This window comes from Jaculus jaculus, chromosome 22 (genome assembly GCF_020740685.1).
Source record: "Jaculus jaculus isolate mJacJac1 chromosome 22, mJacJac1.mat.Y.cur, whole genome shotgun sequence".
Taxonomy (NCBI): Eukaryota; Metazoa; Chordata; class Mammalia; order Rodentia; family Dipodidae; genus Jaculus; species Jaculus jaculus.
The window spans coordinates 4,760,404-4,777,494 of NC_059123.1; the positions used below are offsets into that span (position 1 = coordinate 4,760,404).

Sequence of the window (17,091 nt, forward strand, 5' to 3'; positions counted from 1 at the left end):
CATTCTACATGCATAAGAACTAAGGAAGTTGGGGCTGGAGAGATGGCTTAGCGATTAAACTCTTGCTTGTGAAGCCTAAGGACCCTGGTTCGAGGCTTGATTCCCCAGGACCCACGTAAGCCAGATGCACAAGCGTCTGGAGTTTGTTTGCAGTGGCTGAAGGCCCTGGCGCACCCATTCTGTCTTTCTGTCTTTCTCTCTCTCTCCCTCTTTCTCTGTGTGTCTGTTGCTCTCAAATAAATAAATAAAAATAAACAAACAAACAAATAAATAAACAAGGAAGCCATCAGTTCTGTCCCACTTTAATGCTCAGTTTCCCAGTCAGGAAAAAGCCCAGGTGATCATTACCCTCAAGCTTTTCTCTCTGGTCTCTCCTAGACTTACTACGTAGCTGGCTTCAGCATACTTTGTGGAGCTGGCATTTTCCTTTGCCTGGTCACATCTCTGACGGTAGAATGGATGGGTCTCACAGCTGCCAAAAATCTCCACTACAATCTTCTCAATAAAATAATTCTTGGACCAATAAGGTAAATATATAGCTATTTCTCGCTGCAGCTGGTGAACTAGTAAAAACATGCATTTTTTTTTTAAGTTGAAGTGAAAGGTGAAAGCTTAAAGAATGGCTTGTGATCATTGGTTAAACGGAGAAGGTGACCTCCTTTTTAAGACTTGCGATGTCCCTTAGTCATACTGCTGCTCTTGGGTCTGTTCTTCCGCAGGTTCTTTGACACGACGCCCCTCGGTCTGATTCTCAATCGCTTCTCTGCTGATACAAATATCATTGACCAGGTGAGTGTCTGAGCTGCTTCCACGTTCAGATGCTTAAAGCTGTCAGTGCAAGCTAAATAGCACTTCAGGAAAATACTGATAATTCTTTGTTTTGTTTTTTTTCTTTTGAACATGTGTGTATGTGTGTATGTGTGTGTGTGTATGTGTGATGTCACACCATGGTCTCTTGTCAGTGCAGATGAATTCCAGACACATGTGGCACTTGACATCTCGCTTCATGTGGTGCTAGGAGTGCAACCCATCAAGCTTTACAAGCAAGCTCCTTTAACCACCAAGAAATCTCCTCAGTCTCAAAGCTGATGGATTTTATTAGCAGAGAATGGCTAAATTTTGAACTACTGCCAATTTTTATATCAAAAAAAATATTAACAGAATGCAATCTTAAGAGAAAACCTCAATTCAAACTAATTTGTGCACAGAGAAAAGAATGTTGAAAAATCAGCACGAGATAAAGAGAAGTAACAAGGATTGACCCAACATTTAGCTCTTATTATAAATGTGAAAAATTGGGTCAGTGTTATGTATCCATTCACAGTATATGGTTCTTAAAAGTTTAATATCTGTATATATGTAGTTACAATGATTGTAATGGGGAGATAATATGATGGAGAATGGAATTTCAAATGGGAAAATGTGGGGGTGGGGAGGGAGGGAATTACCATGGGATATATTTTATAATCATGGAAAATGTTAATAAAAATTTTTAAAAAAAGTTTAATATCCCTGTAGAGTTGTTCCCAGAGGTGAAGGATCAGCCAAGCTTTCTTAGGTCTCCTTTCGTTGTAATAGGTTGGTTCTTTTTGTTAAGACAGGATTTCATATAGCCTAGGTTGTCCTTGAACTTGCTACACAACAGAGGCTGGCCTTGAAATCTTGATGCTTTTGCCTCCACCCATCAAGTGCTGGTACTCCTGGTTTCTGAAGCTGTAGATGGTGTGACATTTTAGAGAGTAAAATTTAGCCTAAGGTAGTTAGGTCACGGAAGTTTGTCTTGGAATTAAAGGCATCAGGGTTTAAACATGAGTCACTGTAAGAGCGGAACGAAGACGGCCCTTGCTCTCTCTGGCATCCCAGCTTCGCAGCATGCCATTAGGAACACAAAACTTTCACTGGATTTAGGAAAAAAAACAATGCTTGATGCATATAGCTGACTAAAGACTGGCTGAGAACTGTTGGTGTTTTTATGGTGTTAGGGTTAAGTCAGCTGCACTGAAAACACATATAAAATGCATACTAGGGAAAAAGGAGACAAAGTAGTTATTGATAACAAGGTGATTAGAAAATCCAAAGCTATTCACAAAATAAATAGAATGTTGGTTAAGATATTTCATAAGAAAATCGGTAACTTCCTTTATGCTAACTATAATGATTTGTGAGAAAACAAATCCCACTATCACTGAAACAATAAAATTAGGAATAAAGATAAAATTTAGAGGAAAGATATCCAGCATTCTCAGAAATCATGGAAATCTTGTATACACAAGGAAAGAACTTCCTAACCAGCTAGATGGAAAATCCTACTAAACTAAAGCACTCCATTGCTCAGAGAAGACAAGTAGATATAAAGAACAGAATGGAGCATTCAAAATCTTCAATATATACATAAATTTAAATAAATTGAGGCATCTTAGAGCAGTTGAAAAATTCATTTATTTTTTTAAGATGAAAATGAGAATTATCTGTAAAACACAAAATAAATACATATAGACAAAAATTGTCATAAAAATCCAAATATTATGAAGCAAAACACAGTTGGGGAGTTTTGGCCTAATAGGGTGGGAAAGACCTTTTTAAATATGACAGAAAAAAAATAAAGAAAAAGGCCAGTAGAAATAACTATATAACTTTTAAAATTTTTATTGAACTAAAGGCATCAAAGGCAAATTTAAGATATGAAAGCAAGGTGCTAAATCCATAAGTGAACGATAACTTTCAAATCAGAAACATTCAAAGGACACAAATGCTTACAGACAAATCATTGAGATAGCCAGTCGAGGAAGAGGTAAGTTGTAAAACACTGTACACCCATTAAGTGGGTCTGTATACACTGTCACGGAAATGTCTACAGTGCAGCCTAGTAAAAAGTAAAACAAAGTACATGGGTTAATAAGACTTATACAATAACACCATTTATTCAAAATATCCAGGGCTGAGAGGTTGCTCAGTGGTTAAAGGTGCTTGCTTGCAAAGCCTGATGGCTCAGGTTTAGTGCCCCAGTACCCACCTAAAGCCAGATGCACAAAGTGGTACATGCATTTTCAATTGTTTGCCATTACTAGAGACCCTGACATGCCCAAACTCTCCCTCTCTCTCTCAAATAAAGAAATAAAAACATTTAAAAATAAAATAAAATAATGAAATATTCAATAGGAGTACGTAAATAACAAATCTACCATATGTAGATAGACAAAGCCACAAAGCTATGGGCAGAATGGCTCACAAAGCTATTTCTGTAGCCATACAAATTAGCAGCAAGTAAAAGAATAGTAACTGTGACACCATCCCCAGTGTTTCATGTGAGCTGAATCTATTGTCTTTCAAATGACCTTCCTAGCACATCCCTCCAACGCTGGAATCGCTGACTCGGTCCACCCTGCTCTGCCTGTCTGCTATCGGGATGATCTCCTATGCTACCCCCGTGTTCCTGGTCGCTCTCGTGCCCCTTGGGGTTGCCTTTTATTTTATCCAGAAGTACTTCCGGGTTGCCTCTAAGTACGTAAAACCATGTTCAGCTGGTTTCCAAAAGCCTGTGTAAATGAGTCACTGTCACCTGTCTGTGCTGTGGTGATCTTGCAAGTGAAGGTGTGGAGTTGAGGATTGTCACTGTTTTGTCAACTGCTAAGGTTCAGCGTGAGATCTGGTAAAAATCACTGCTGCAAAGGTCTCTGTGGTCCTTCCCAGTCTTGCATAGGACATTCATGCGTGTTCAGTCGATTGAATTTGAGACCATAGACTGGGTTAGATTTTTCATTCATTGGTTCTTTTCTGAGCATTGTGTTGAAGAAGGGGAAAAAAAAAACTTACAAAATCACAGACGGTCTGAAGCATAAGCAAATTAACATCAATAAATTATGAAGTGGGGGAAAAAAGGTTAAAAATCACAAAAGCTTTCAAAAGCATGGTGAGAAATGTTAACAGAAGCAAAAGCAATTGAAGCGACAATCCGTGGTGTTGTGAGACTCCAGAGCCTGTGGCATCTCACAGGAATGCTATGATTTTATGTGACTGGAAAGTCTGGGTTTGTATCTTTTAACATGTGGTTAGAATCTAGCCAAATAGATTAAGGGTGGCTATGAAATGTAGAATTTTCTATTAATATAGGGTTTATCCTTCCCTGAGATGGCCGACAGTTAATGAAACCTAATATCAGTTTGCTTTAGATTTTCCAGTTTAACTTTGAGTCCTCGATATAAATAGTACAAGTTTTGTTATTGCAAGGAACACTTTGTTTCAACAGCCACTTGGTAGGAACTTACTGTGTTACTATAACTGTGTTAAGCCATATGGCAGATGATAAAAAGCTGTTCTTGAAGAAACTTAGCCTCTTGTTAAAAATAAAACATATATAAAGTCAACCTAGTGTGTGGATTAAGTTAGAATAAAAGGCAGACCTGGGTTTATTCAGAAAATTGAAACGATTTTCTCTGACTTGAATTTTGAGAGCCAGTAAGGGGAAGAAATAAGAAAAAGGAAGAATTATGTTGGAGACTCTGAAGTGTGTAACATTGCCTAAGTTTAAGGCATTTTTTTCCTCCCCCAGGGCTATGAATTAGTATCCTCATATATTAGGATCTGTATTACATTTGGATTTTTTGTTTTGCTTTTCTGAGGTAGTCTTGCTCTAGCCTAGGCTGACCTGGAACTCACTCTGTAGTCTCAGGGTGGCCTCGAACTCATGGCAATCCTCCTACCTCTGCCTCCTGAGTGCTGGGATTAAAGGCATGTGCCAACACACCCAGCTACATTTGGATTTTTTTCATCCCTAACATCATTGTCTTTTTTATTCTTATTTTTAAAATTCAGACCAAAAAAAGTTAATAATCAAACATGCTTTCATTTCTTGTGATGATTTTTGCTGGCGTTGCATGCTGTGGGGCAGAATTCAGAGTTCTTTCGCAGCTGCTGGCTGTCTCCACCTCTCGTGTCAGCTATATCTTAGGGAAACCATATTCTCCTTTTTTTCTATTTAGTAAGACAAGCTGGGTTGCAAAGATTAGACAAATATTCACAGGCCACCATAAATTTAAATGGTTGAGTTTTCCTCCTAATCAGTCCACATTTATCAAGGTAACTGACATAAGGAAGGATGGGCATTTCTTTTCTTTCTTTCTTTCTTTTTTTTTTTTTTTCTTGGTTTTGTGAGGTAGGGTCTCACTCTAGCGCAGGCTAACCTGGAATTCACTATGTAGTCTCAGGCTGGCCTCGAACTCATGGCAATCCTCCTACCTCTGCCTCCCGAGTACTGGGATTAAAGGCATGTGCCACCATACCTGGCATGGGCATTTCTTAAGAATGAATGTTAGGGCCTGGAGAGGTGGATGTCTGTGAAGCCTAAGGACTCATGTTCAACTCTCCTGATCTCATGTAAGCCAGGCACACAAAGGTGAGGCAAGCACAAGATCGCACATGCCCACTAGGTGGCGCAAGCATCTGGAGTTTGATTGCAGTGGCTGAGGTCCTGGAGTGCCAATTCTCTCTGCTCTCTTTCTGTATGTCTGTCTCTCTCTCTTTGTCTCTCGGTAAAATTTAAAAAAATAAAATAAGAATAAAGAATGAATATTAATAACAAGTCTAGCAACCATCCCAGCCCAGCCATTCTCATTTGAAAGTCGCTAATGTGGGCCCATGATATGAAATCTCACACGCCAGAGAAAGCTATGGGTGCTCATCTGTGAGGGAAAGCTCGGGTAAAGACGATTTTTGCATGTTTCAAAGGAAATCGATGTGGGGAGCTCGCTGAAGGCAATGCCACGTAGTTAGCAGTATCAGAATCCATAGGTCGAATGGGTGGTTAGCTCTGCCTGCTTGACATGGCTAAGCTGTCTCTTCACCTTTTTGGTAAATGACAATTCTATAAACAATGATTGTGCCTGCACAGTGCTCCTCTCGGCACTGACCTCCATGTGGTGACCAGCTGTCGCTCTGTCAGCTGAACCAATAGCCACTCACTTGTGCTTAAAAGAAGCTATTTTCATTCCCTTCATTTCATTTTTTTAAAGAAATTTTTATTTTATTTTATTTTATTTTATTTTATTTTATTTTATTTTATTTTAGAGAGAGAGAGAGGGAGGGAGAGAGAAACAGACAGGTTGAGAGAGAGAATGGGTGTGCAAGGGCCTCTGGCCATGGCAAACTACAGATGCACGTGCTGCTTTGGGTATCTGGCTTACACAGGTCCTGGGAAATCAAACCCAGGTCCTTTGGCTTTGAGGGCAAGTGTCTTAACTGCAAAGCCATCTCTCCAGCCCTTCCTTTCACTTTTCATCGTCCCACTCCCCTTTCCTCCCTACATCTGCCACTAGAAAAGTCAGCAAGCCCACTTTAAAAACTCCAAAGGCTTTGTACTTGTCTGCGGGACCACACAGGCAGCCTAGGCTGGCCTCAGTTATTGGTGATTGTGTAACAGTATTTATTACTCCAGTCGATTCCCAAGTAAATTCAGTGTTGCTCTTCTGATTTTCTCAAGTTTCAAGACATCAAGAAGGGAAGGGAAAAGAGCAAAGGAGAGAGAGCAATGCATTCAAACAGCTGGCTAAATTCATGACCTGTCTTTTAGAAATGCGAGCTGAAAGACAGGTTGAGCCAGGCAGGTAGTGCATGTCCGTAATTCCAGAGCTCAGGACGTTAAAGGCGAGATGAACACTGCAAGTTCGAGGCTAGTCTAGGGTAGACAGTGAGGGCCAGGCTAGCCTGGCTTATCTACACAGTAAGATCCTGACCCAAAAAATTTAATTGAATAAAAACTGTCATGAGCATACATCTTTGTGAGAAGAGTCACATGGAGGGATTTCCATTCATCGAATACTTTTATAGACAGGCATATGTGCACATACATACATACATATACCACACATACACACATGCATGCATACATAGAGCCTTGGAGGAATGGTGACCAGAAGTTCCATGAAGGCAGGGATTCAACTCACTGGGGCCGAAGAGAAACTGATTCTGTTCCTCAGTCCTCAACTCCGCTAAATAGCACTTCTTTCTTTAAAGATTTAAAAAAAAAAAATTATTTATTTATTTACTTGCAACCACAGAGAGAGAGAGAGAGAGGGAGGGAGAGAGAGAGAGAGAGGAGACAGACAGAGAGAGAATGGGCGCGCCAGGGCCTCTAGCCACTGCCAACGAATTCCAGATGTGTGCGCCCCCTTGTGCATCTGGGTTACATGGGTCCTGGGGAATTGAACCTGGGTCCTTTGGCTTTGCAGGCAAACACCTTAACCACTAAGCCATCTCTCCAGCTCAGCACTGTGATTTTTAAGTCTACTGAAATATAAGCAGCCTGCCTCTACTTGCCTTTTATCCACCCTGATATGGCTAACTCATCACTACTGCTTCTTGGTCTCCTTCTAACACATGGTGAGCACTCCACCTCCATCTTTAAAATGTAACCAGCAGCACACTAATTCAGCACTTTAAAAACCTCTTTCAGGGCTGGAGGGATGGCTTACTGGTTAAGGCATTTGCCTGCAAAGCCAAAGGATCCAGGTTCAATTCCCCAGGACCCACATTAGGCAGATGCACAAGGGGGTGCAAGCATCTGGAGTTCATCTACAGTGGCTGGAGGCCCTGGCGTGCCCATTTTCTCTCTCTCTCCCTCTTGCTCTGTCAAATAAATAAGTATAAATAAATTAATTAAATATTTTTAAAACCTCTTACATGAACCATTCTAATTCTTCTTGCCTCTCAATCATGCCCTCATTCTTCACATTATTTATTTTTATTTTTAGACATAGACAGAGACAGAGAGATGGGGAGAGAAAGAATTGGTGTATCAGGGCCTCAGCCATTGCAACTGAACTCCAGATGCTTGCACCACCTAGTGGACATATGCAACCTTGCACTTGCCTCACCTTAGTGCGTCTGGCTTCGGTGGGATCCGGAGAGTAGAACATGGGTCCTTAGGCTTCACAAGCAAGCACCTTAACCACCAAGCCATCTCTCCAGTCCTCTTTACATTATTGATTAGACAAAGCTCTGATCATTTTATTTCTACTTTTCAATGTTTTTTTTTTTTAAGTCTATAAAGGACCTTTTAGAGTCCTGAAGACCATATCCCTGAGCCAGGTCTGGTGGTATAAGCATGTAAACCCAGCACTTGGCAGATGAAGAAAGGAGCATTGGGAGTTCAAGATCATCCTTGGCTGCATAGCCAGTTCAAAGCCAGCCTGGGCTACATGAGACTAACTTTAAAAAAAAAAAAAAAAAACTAACAATAAGACCCATATGAACCACATCCTTTACTGCAGGATTTCCTGATACAGCACTCACTCTAAGTCAAGGAATACTGTTATTTGTAGTTTACCATGGTAATTATCTTCCCCTAGCGTTCAGTTAACAAAACACGTCATCAGCTCGTGTGTGAAGAGGAAGGAAAGGGTGGGCGTGGAGGGATTGCAGGCCGTGCTGCAAGTGACGTCTGCAAACTCGGGCTTGGACGCAGCCAAAGTAAACTGCTGAAGGCACATGGGGCGGAGCCCGTAGCTGACACGTCGGGAATGGGCAGTGTTGTCTTCGACAGGCGACGTTTAGACCAAACCTTACGCAGGAATTCAACCGAATGGTGAAAGAGCAAGGGCATGAGCCTGCCGGCCTTGGAACCCGGGTGCGGTGACACTTAACGTCGCCCTTCTCTCTGCCCCAGGGACCTTCAGGAGCTCGATGACAGCACCCAGCTGCCTCTGCTGTGCCACTTCTCAGAAACAGCCGAAGGTCTCACCACCATCCGGGCCTTCCGGTGAGTCAGTGCGTGCAGTGTGCTGATTAGGCAACTGCACCATTCACAGATGTTTATTAAGAAATAATAGATAAATGTTTCTGGGTTTTAAAATGTATTTGATTTATGAGAGAGAGAGAGAGAGAGAGAGAATGGGTGCACCAGGGCCTCCAGCCACTGCAAACAAACCACAGATGCATGTTCCACCTTGTGCATCTGGCTTACGTGGGTCCTGGAGAGCCAAACCAGGATCCTCTAGCTTTGCAGGCAAGCGCCTTAACCACTAAGCCATCTCTCCAGCCCTAAGTTTTTTTTTGTTTTTTTTTTTTGGATGCATCTTGATATATACTGGCAATGAACTTAACCAAGAGTAAGAAAAGTCTGGGCATAAATACAGTTAATCATCTGAAATTTAAGAATAAAGGAAGGATGAAGCAATATATTGGAAAGGAATTAGTGATGCAGACAAGGCTTGTATATCCTGTTTAGTTTCACTTATGAAATGAGGAATCAATCAGTCACTTATTGGGACCACTGGACTAATTGATATTACATATATTAAAACATGCACATATGTAAAACATAAAACAGGAATAAAAATCCTAACGAAGAACATTACACCAAAGTTTCTTTAGAATTAAATCCAGCCAGTTGATAGTGATGCATCCTGTAATCTCATCACTTAGGAGGTATGAACAGGAGGTTCAGGAGTTCAAGGCCAGCCTAGATTACATAGCAAATTCAAGGTCACCCTGCATATGAGACCCTTTCTCAAAACAATAAAATGGACACATAAAATAAGAACTTCACCTGTTTTCCATTGTTTACAAAGAGTAATAACCTAATAACCTAACTTGATAATGGGGAATGTTTACTTAACCATAAAAAAATTGATGCCATTGCTGAGTACTAAAATTGTTCAGCATTGTATTTTTTAACTTTTTCAAAAAACTTTATTTATTTATTTGCAATCAGAGAGAGAAGAGAGAGACAGAGAGAGTGGGCATGCCAGGGACCTCCAGCCACTGAAAACAAACTCCAGATTCATGCACTACCCTGCTTATCTGGCTTTACATAGGTACTGGGGAATCCAACTCAGGTCTTTAGACTTTACAAGCAAGAGCCTTAACCACTGAGCAATCTCTCCAGCCCTCATATTATATTTTTCAATTTAGCCTAGCTTGAGTCCTAAGGATCTGAAAGTGTAGGTTTTAGAAATATTCATAAGAGGGGACAAGTAAGATCTGGATGATTCCTTCTCGGATTCTGATTTCTGTAAGTATACTCTCTGCAAATTAGGCAATTTGAAGTTGGTGTGGAGGACTGGGGAAGGCATTTGTGGCTTTGGTTAATGGGGTCATTTGAATGCGTGTCCCCCATAGACTCAGAGGTTTTAGTGAAGCTTATAACTGGGTTCTCTAGCCACCTCCCTAGAGAATGTAGCCCTGGATCCTTGGAGTCCAGCCCAAAGGTGTCGCTGGGGGTGGAACTGGATTCCAGCCCCAAGGTATATGGAGAGATGTGAGCTCTGGCAGGGCCCCTGATACTTGCTTGTTCTGGTGTTTGCTGGGTTATGATGGTTTCTCTCTCTGCTTGGAGTTATGAATGAGAACCAGCTTCCTCTGCCGTGGCAGGAACTTGCCCTCGATCCGTGACGTGAAATACACCCCTCCTCCCATGCGTCTGGTTTAGATGCTCACCACAGCAGCGTGAGGCTGACTGCAACAGCTAAGAACAGACGTCACTGTGAGAGAAGGTCCACCTGGAGCCTTTTGGGTCCCGTTGTGTGTCTGTGTCTGGTGGTTAAGGGAAAAAGCTCAGGACAAAGGGTTTAGTTATTATGCTATCAGAAGACATTATTTGAAGTTTTGCTATGAATTCGATTGCCATGGGAGAGTGTTTAGTCTAAAAACTGTTGTGTAAAAAAAAAAAAAAAAAAATCAGATGTTCAAAACTACAGGAGCAAGTAGCCAAAAGAGTCCTGTGGAGAAAAGCAATCTGCCAAGCTGGAAATGTCACCAGAGCTCATGATTCACGATTCAGAGGGCGACAGGCTGGGGGACCTGTCCCTCACAACCTCCTTGTCTTTTTTCTTTGCAAAAGATTTAGATTTATTTATTTAAGACAAAGAGGGGGGAGAGAGTGAAAATGGGCACACCAGAGCCTTGAGCCACTGCAGACGAACTCCAGACGCATGTGCCACCATGTGCATCTGGCTGACGTGGGACCTGGAGAATCGAACCTGGGTCGCTAGACTTTGCAGGCAAGGGCTTTAACCTCTAAGCCATCTCTCTCGAGCCCACAACCTCCTTTGGTATTTGACTAACTCACGTGTGCTTCACTGCTGACGTGTCAGCCGGTCATTGTCATCTGGGGTGGGAGGAAGCCTTGAATGTCAGCGTATAGGTTGCACATAGCCTTGGCGTGTCTCTGCTATTTTTTATTTATTTATTATTTTTATTTATTTATTTATTTTGTTTTTTTTTAAGGCAGGGTCTCGCTCTAGCCCAGGCTGACCTGGAATGCACTATGTAGTCTCAGGCTGGCCTAGAACTCACAGTGATCCTCCTGCCTCTGCCTCCCGAGTGCTGGGATTAAAGGCGAGCGCCACCACGCACAGCTTACCTTTCCTATTCTACAACATTGCACATGCCCAGAAATCTTTTCATTTTTTTTTTTTTAAGAAAACAAAGATCCAGGAAGTTTTGAAGACTGGAGGGAAAAGGCGAGCTATAGCAGGATGGGGCAGTTGATGGGGCAGATGTCCATGGCAGAGAGGCAGGGCTGTGTCCAAATGCCCCAATAGAGGGGCCGGCTCCACATGAAGAGGGTTTGGTCCAGAGCTCGTCCTGGAAGGCAAGGAAGGGACGTGATGGGAGCCCGGAAGCTAATCGGTGGAATAGCAAGACATTGACAGATTTCACCTATACTATCCTTAGGGTTATTTTGTTGTTGTTTTGTTTTTCCTTCTTCCTAAAGGACAATGTGAGGTCACGTGCTGGGAGAGGGGCGGGACAAAAGTCACATAGACCATCCTGAAGGAACTGACGATTTATAATGAAAGAGGGTATGCGCCAAGACTCAAGGTCCAGATTTTCCATTTGCTTCTCGCTAGACACCTGAGCAGATTTTAGCATCGGTGGTATTCATCTTCAATTGGGGGAAAAAAAATCTAGGTAGCTATAAGGGGAGCAAAATTCCACATGTCAACCTGCAGTGCTTGAAAGATAGCTGAAAGAAACACCAACTGGTTTGTTTGTTTTTTAACCTGGAACTTTGCAACCGACGTGTTCCTCCAGAACCGCATCTTTTCATAAATTGCTTTAGGATGCTGCCAACATCAGCGTTTCCAAAGCAGAGCAAGTCTTGAAAAGACAACGATAGGTCAATAGTGATGGATAAATTCCTAGTGCTTTTAGGTTTGGCGTCTGTGATCAAGTACGTAGCAGGCGGGGCTGTAGAAAGCTCAAGGACCTCAGCTCCGTCACCAGAACCCATGTCAAAATGCTGGGCACGCTGGTGTGAGCTGGTAATCCCAAAGCAGGCGTAGCAGAGGCAGACAGATCCCTGAGGTTCCCTGGCCCCCCTATACAGCTTATTTTTCGAGCTTCATGCCAATAAGAGAGCCAGTCTCAAACAAGGTGAAGAAGGGTGCCTGAGGAGTGATACCCCAGTTTACCCTTAGTCTCCTACATGCACACGTGCACACAGGTGTGAACCTCCCCTCACCAGCACCCACAACAGGAATTAAGTCCTTTGCCATCCATCTGTTCCTTTCTCACAGTTGACTCGGTGTCCCCAGAGGCTGCGTCTCTTCTGGAAAGTTCACACACAGTGATCCCCGCCGTGCATCCTCGTCTGCACTGAGTGTTCCTGGTGTGCTCACACAAAGCCACAAACTCCCTCAAGCAATTGACCACAAAAGTATCACGGTTAAATTAGACTAAGATTTCAGTGACCTTTGCTAGCTCTCTTATGTAAAAAAAAATTTTTTTTTTAATCTGACAGAATAAAGGTCTGAGAATGTTCAGAAGATGAACTGGATGTGGATGAAAAGATACAGACTGAGTGTGTCAAAGTTTCCATTAGGAAAACAGCAGGTTTCTTGCCAAATAGAAACACACAGGAGGAATGTTGAGTGAGCGGCCCACCCCTTCCCCTCTCGATGCTGCTTCTGACCGCGGCTGTTCCATTTACAAACTGAAGAGTGTGGGGAACAGAACCCAGCAACTCAGACAGGAGGATGAGGAGCCCCCGACAGAGTACTTTGTCAGATCAAGGTTTTGAGATTCATCTCAAGTGTGGTCCACCTAGCCTCATCCCCAGTCTTTAGACCTCAAACTCACAGCCATCCTTCCTACCTCTGCCTCCCCAATGCTGGGATTAAAAAGTATGCACCACCAAGCCTGTGTTTCCTATGGTCTTTCCAATGTTGCTCCTGGTACCTACAATGCCTTGTCCACCTGAAAAATCCAGCGTTGTCTCCTAAAACCACACCCAGACTAACTTCCCTGGGCTCTGAGAGATCTGGCTTCCTCCTGTCTGTCTATTCTCTAAGCCTTTCTTTCCCATGCAGATCCTCCACTAAGTTCAAATCCACAACCTTCCTTTATGTTCATGAAACATGTAGAGCGTAGAGTGGTGGATATTTGCTCCTTACTCGCTAATTGTTTCTCTTCTTTCTGAGACAACAGACTTGTCCAGGGAGTGGGGAGCCCCTTGATTTTTATGTATGTCCACAGAGTCCAGCAGAGTTGCTCCCTTAGAGTGTAGAGTGGATGCTTGTTAAGTGCTTCTAAATGAATAGATGCAGACCTACTAAACATGTCCCTGATAAATATACAGAGAAGGCACCTTAAAGTCATGTTTGCAGTTCACTTCCACTCTTGCTATAAGTCCTATAGCCTCATAAAACCCTCTTCTTTTTAGTTGTTTGCCACATCTATCCCTAAAAAGATTGTTGGGGCTGGAGAGATGGCTTAGTGGTTAATGCACTTGCCTGTGAAGCCTAAGGACCCAGGTTCGATTCCCTAGGGCCCATGTAAGCCAGATGCACAAGGTGACACATGTGTCTGGAGTTTGTTTGCAATGGCTGGAGGCCCTGGCGCACCCATTCTCATTCTCTCTCTCTCTCTCTCTCAAATAAATAAATGAAATACTTTTAAAAAGGTTGTTAGAGGGCAGACATGGTCCTAGGACTGCTCAATCTCATTCCATGTGTTCCCATCAGCACAGGCCCCCTGTGCATGGCATTTAGGTCAGGGTTTCATAACTCAAAGTGAAGTAATAGCTTGGCTCTAAGTGCTGGGCTCTCTGATTATTATAGATGAGATGTTTCTGTCTAACTGAATTATCTATTGGGTTTGGAATATTGGAATGATCAGATCAATTGGAGTGATGCCAAATATCTGCTTAATATTGGCCTTGTGTGGACTGTGTCAGTGGGCCAAGTAAACACCCCACCCAGGATGTCTTTATTCTTTGATGCAAGTGACGATTTACTTCAAAGTTTTGCAACATTACTGGAAGAGTTTGTAGCATCAGGGTGCTCTTTGATCACACAGGACACAGTACCATGTTGTCAGGTGAAGTCCAGCCATTCCTTGCAGAAATAACATGCACAGGAGTTAAAAACAAAAAAAAATACAGGCTATGGCTGCAAAACTAAAAGCTACATTTGATCTGGCATGTCCTCAACTTCCACATCAGCTATTTTCTGGCTTTCTCTTTTGTCTGTTATTCGAGGGAGGTAATTGCAAATTGAAAGGAGACTGTGTTTTATAATTCAGAAAGTATTTCTTAGCTATACTGCACGTGGTTAAGTAGATAAAACAGTTTTTAAATTCAGTTTGATTTGTAAAACAAAGTTATACCAGAGTTTTTGGTGTGTGCATGTGATGGCCTGGGTACATAGGTGTTCGTGTGTGTGAATGGGTACCACAGGGCATGTGGAGGTCAAGGGCATTTGACGTTGGTCTTAAACGTCTGCCTTGTTCAAGACAGCCTTTCGCTGCTGTTTACTGCTGCTCTCACTGGGCTAGGTGGCCATGAGCTTCTGGGAGATGACAGATCCTCTGTCTCTGCTCCCTTCTTGCCTTAGGCATGCTGGGATCACTCACACCTATCACAACATCCAGCTCCTTAAGCGGGCTCCTGGGGATCCAAACTTGGGTACTGGTGCTTGCGTGGCAAGTACTTCACCCGCTAAACCATCTTCCATGACCCAAGTTGTGCAGAATTCGATCTGCTTACGTGGAGGACCAAGAAGGAATTGGTTCCTGTCTAGGATCAATATTCAAACTATGTAGTGTAGACCCCAAGTTCTCCTTTTCTAAAAGCACTACCCTTGTAGGTAAAGAACTTTGGGGTGCACACACCTTATCTAACAAGAACACTTGGCATCTGATAGGACCGTACCCTCTAGATTTTGGCACCCCACTTTGTCCCTTTGGTGCTGGGAAAGGCCAGGCAAACAGAATTTTAAAATAATCTGTTGACCTTTCATAAATGCATAGTTTTCTGTCTTCCTAGTTTTTAATGGCAAGCTCGGCCCCCTGGCATTTGGAGAAGTAAAACAAATGCCACAAAAAAACTAGGTAGGATGTATTGAATTTCTCTACAACTCATTGTGAGTTTTGCAATTTCAGGCATGCTTCGTAACTGTGTGGAATCTTATGAGGTGATCATTAATAAGGATTTGTCGTGGGCAAAGGGTGTGAAAAAGGAACAAAATTTTGGTGTCGTGGTTTCCAATAAGAACGCAGCTGAGCAGCCATGGCTGATCTTTATTCCGAAGCGAGGCGTCCGTGTACAGCCCCGGGTACAACAAATCACTCTGACGAGCACTTGTTGCAGTAGCGAGTGTGGCTGGCTTTGATTACTTCTCTCGTTGGGTGGCAAACACCATGATGTTTTCGTTTTCTGCAGGCACGAAACCAAATTCAAGCAGCGCATGCTGGAACTGACAGACACGAACAACATTGCCTACTTATTTCTCTCAGCTGCCAACAGATGGCTGGAGGTCAGGACGGTATGTACGTTCGTTTCAGGATTTTGAAAAGGCAAACCGAGCAGCAGGGGCCCAGCTCAGAGAAGCCAACACTCAGAGAGCCTTCCACGGGGCCTCGAGGCTAGCTCCACCTGGGGTGAACTTGAAGATGGCCCCGGTTTATTTACATGGCAGATGAGATTTGTCATGTTTTAGCTCATCGCAAGCCAAATAGTCCCCAAAGCAAAAATCATTCTGCATTCATTATAGTCTCTAGACGACGTAAGTTAATGGAATGGTAAATATTTATAGAATCTTCTTTTTTTTTTTTTGAAAGAGTAAATGCAACAGTTGACCACGTGTATGTATTCGTTTTCTTCACTGAGCTAGGCAAACCCAAGTGCAGCTCTTAAAAGCCAGTCAAGGGTCACGTTGGAACAAAATGTAAAAAGCCGAGTTAGTCCTCTTCCTCCTTTAGCTGTCCAGTTTGACCCAGAAGAATAAACACATGCTCTGGGGCAGCTCGGACTTTGGTTTATCAGATTCATTTATTTCGGTACCATTTCCTCCTTTATTAAAATAGAAAAAAAAAATGTCCCTGGTGGATATGTTAGAGCTAAAAAACATATAAGTGTCCTAGAATGCTGACTAAAAATGCATTTAAGAATGTGATTTGAAAGCCGGGCGTGGTGATGCATGCCTTTAACCCCAGCACTCGGGAGGCAGAGGTGAGAGGATCCCACCCTGAGACTCCAGGTCAGCTGGGGCTAGAATGAGATCCTACCGCGAAAAAACAGCAACAACAACAACAAAGAAAAAGAATGTGTTTTGAATAGGTGGATGAATGTAGATTAATTGAAACAGTACCTACCTTGGTGAAGTGGTTTGTAAGCCAGCCCCTGCTACGCGGAGCCGGAGAAAGATGTGTGAGACCTGTGGCATGAATAAGCTGCTTTCGTGCTAGTGATGAGTTACTGGAATTTTAGTTTTCTTCATAGTAATCTATTAGTCTTGTATAGTTAGGAGACCCTTATTCTGTGACCATACCAACACCAGAGAAGTCGGTTGATAAAGGGAGTTTGGAAAGACTGTTTAAAATGGAGACACACAAGTTCAACTCTGATCTTAAGATGGGTGAATATGACTTTTAGACACCTTGTGATTTTTAGGTACCATGATTTCTCACTGGAAACTTTTTAAGCAGCATATTATAATTTCAAGAATCTTTTTGGTTTTTGGTTTCTCGAGGTAGGGTCTCACTCTGGCCCAGGCTGGCCTGGAATTCACTATGGAGTCTCAGGGTGGTCTTGAACTCACGGTGATCCTCCTACCTCTGCCTCCCGAGTGCTGGGATTAAAGGCGTGCGCCACCA

At 42.7% G+C, this 17,091-nt stretch overlaps 1 protein-coding gene across 1 annotated transcript in view; it reads left to right on the plus strand.

Annotated features, from left to right (window-relative positions):
- Positions 1-17,091, plus strand: part of Abcc9 (ATP binding cassette subfamily C member 9) — a 134,349-nt gene that overhangs the window by 85,958 nt on the left and 31,300 nt on the right. The window contains exons 28-32 of the mRNA XM_045139497.1: positions 379-527; positions 720-789; positions 3,344-3,501; positions 8,660-8,752; positions 15,659-15,761. Coding sequence (XP_044995432.1) covers positions 379-527; positions 720-789; positions 3,344-3,501; positions 8,660-8,752; positions 15,659-15,761 — 573 coding nt within the window. The remainder of the gene's footprint in view (positions 1-378; positions 528-719; positions 790-3,343; positions 3,502-8,659; positions 8,753-15,658; positions 15,762-17,091) is intronic.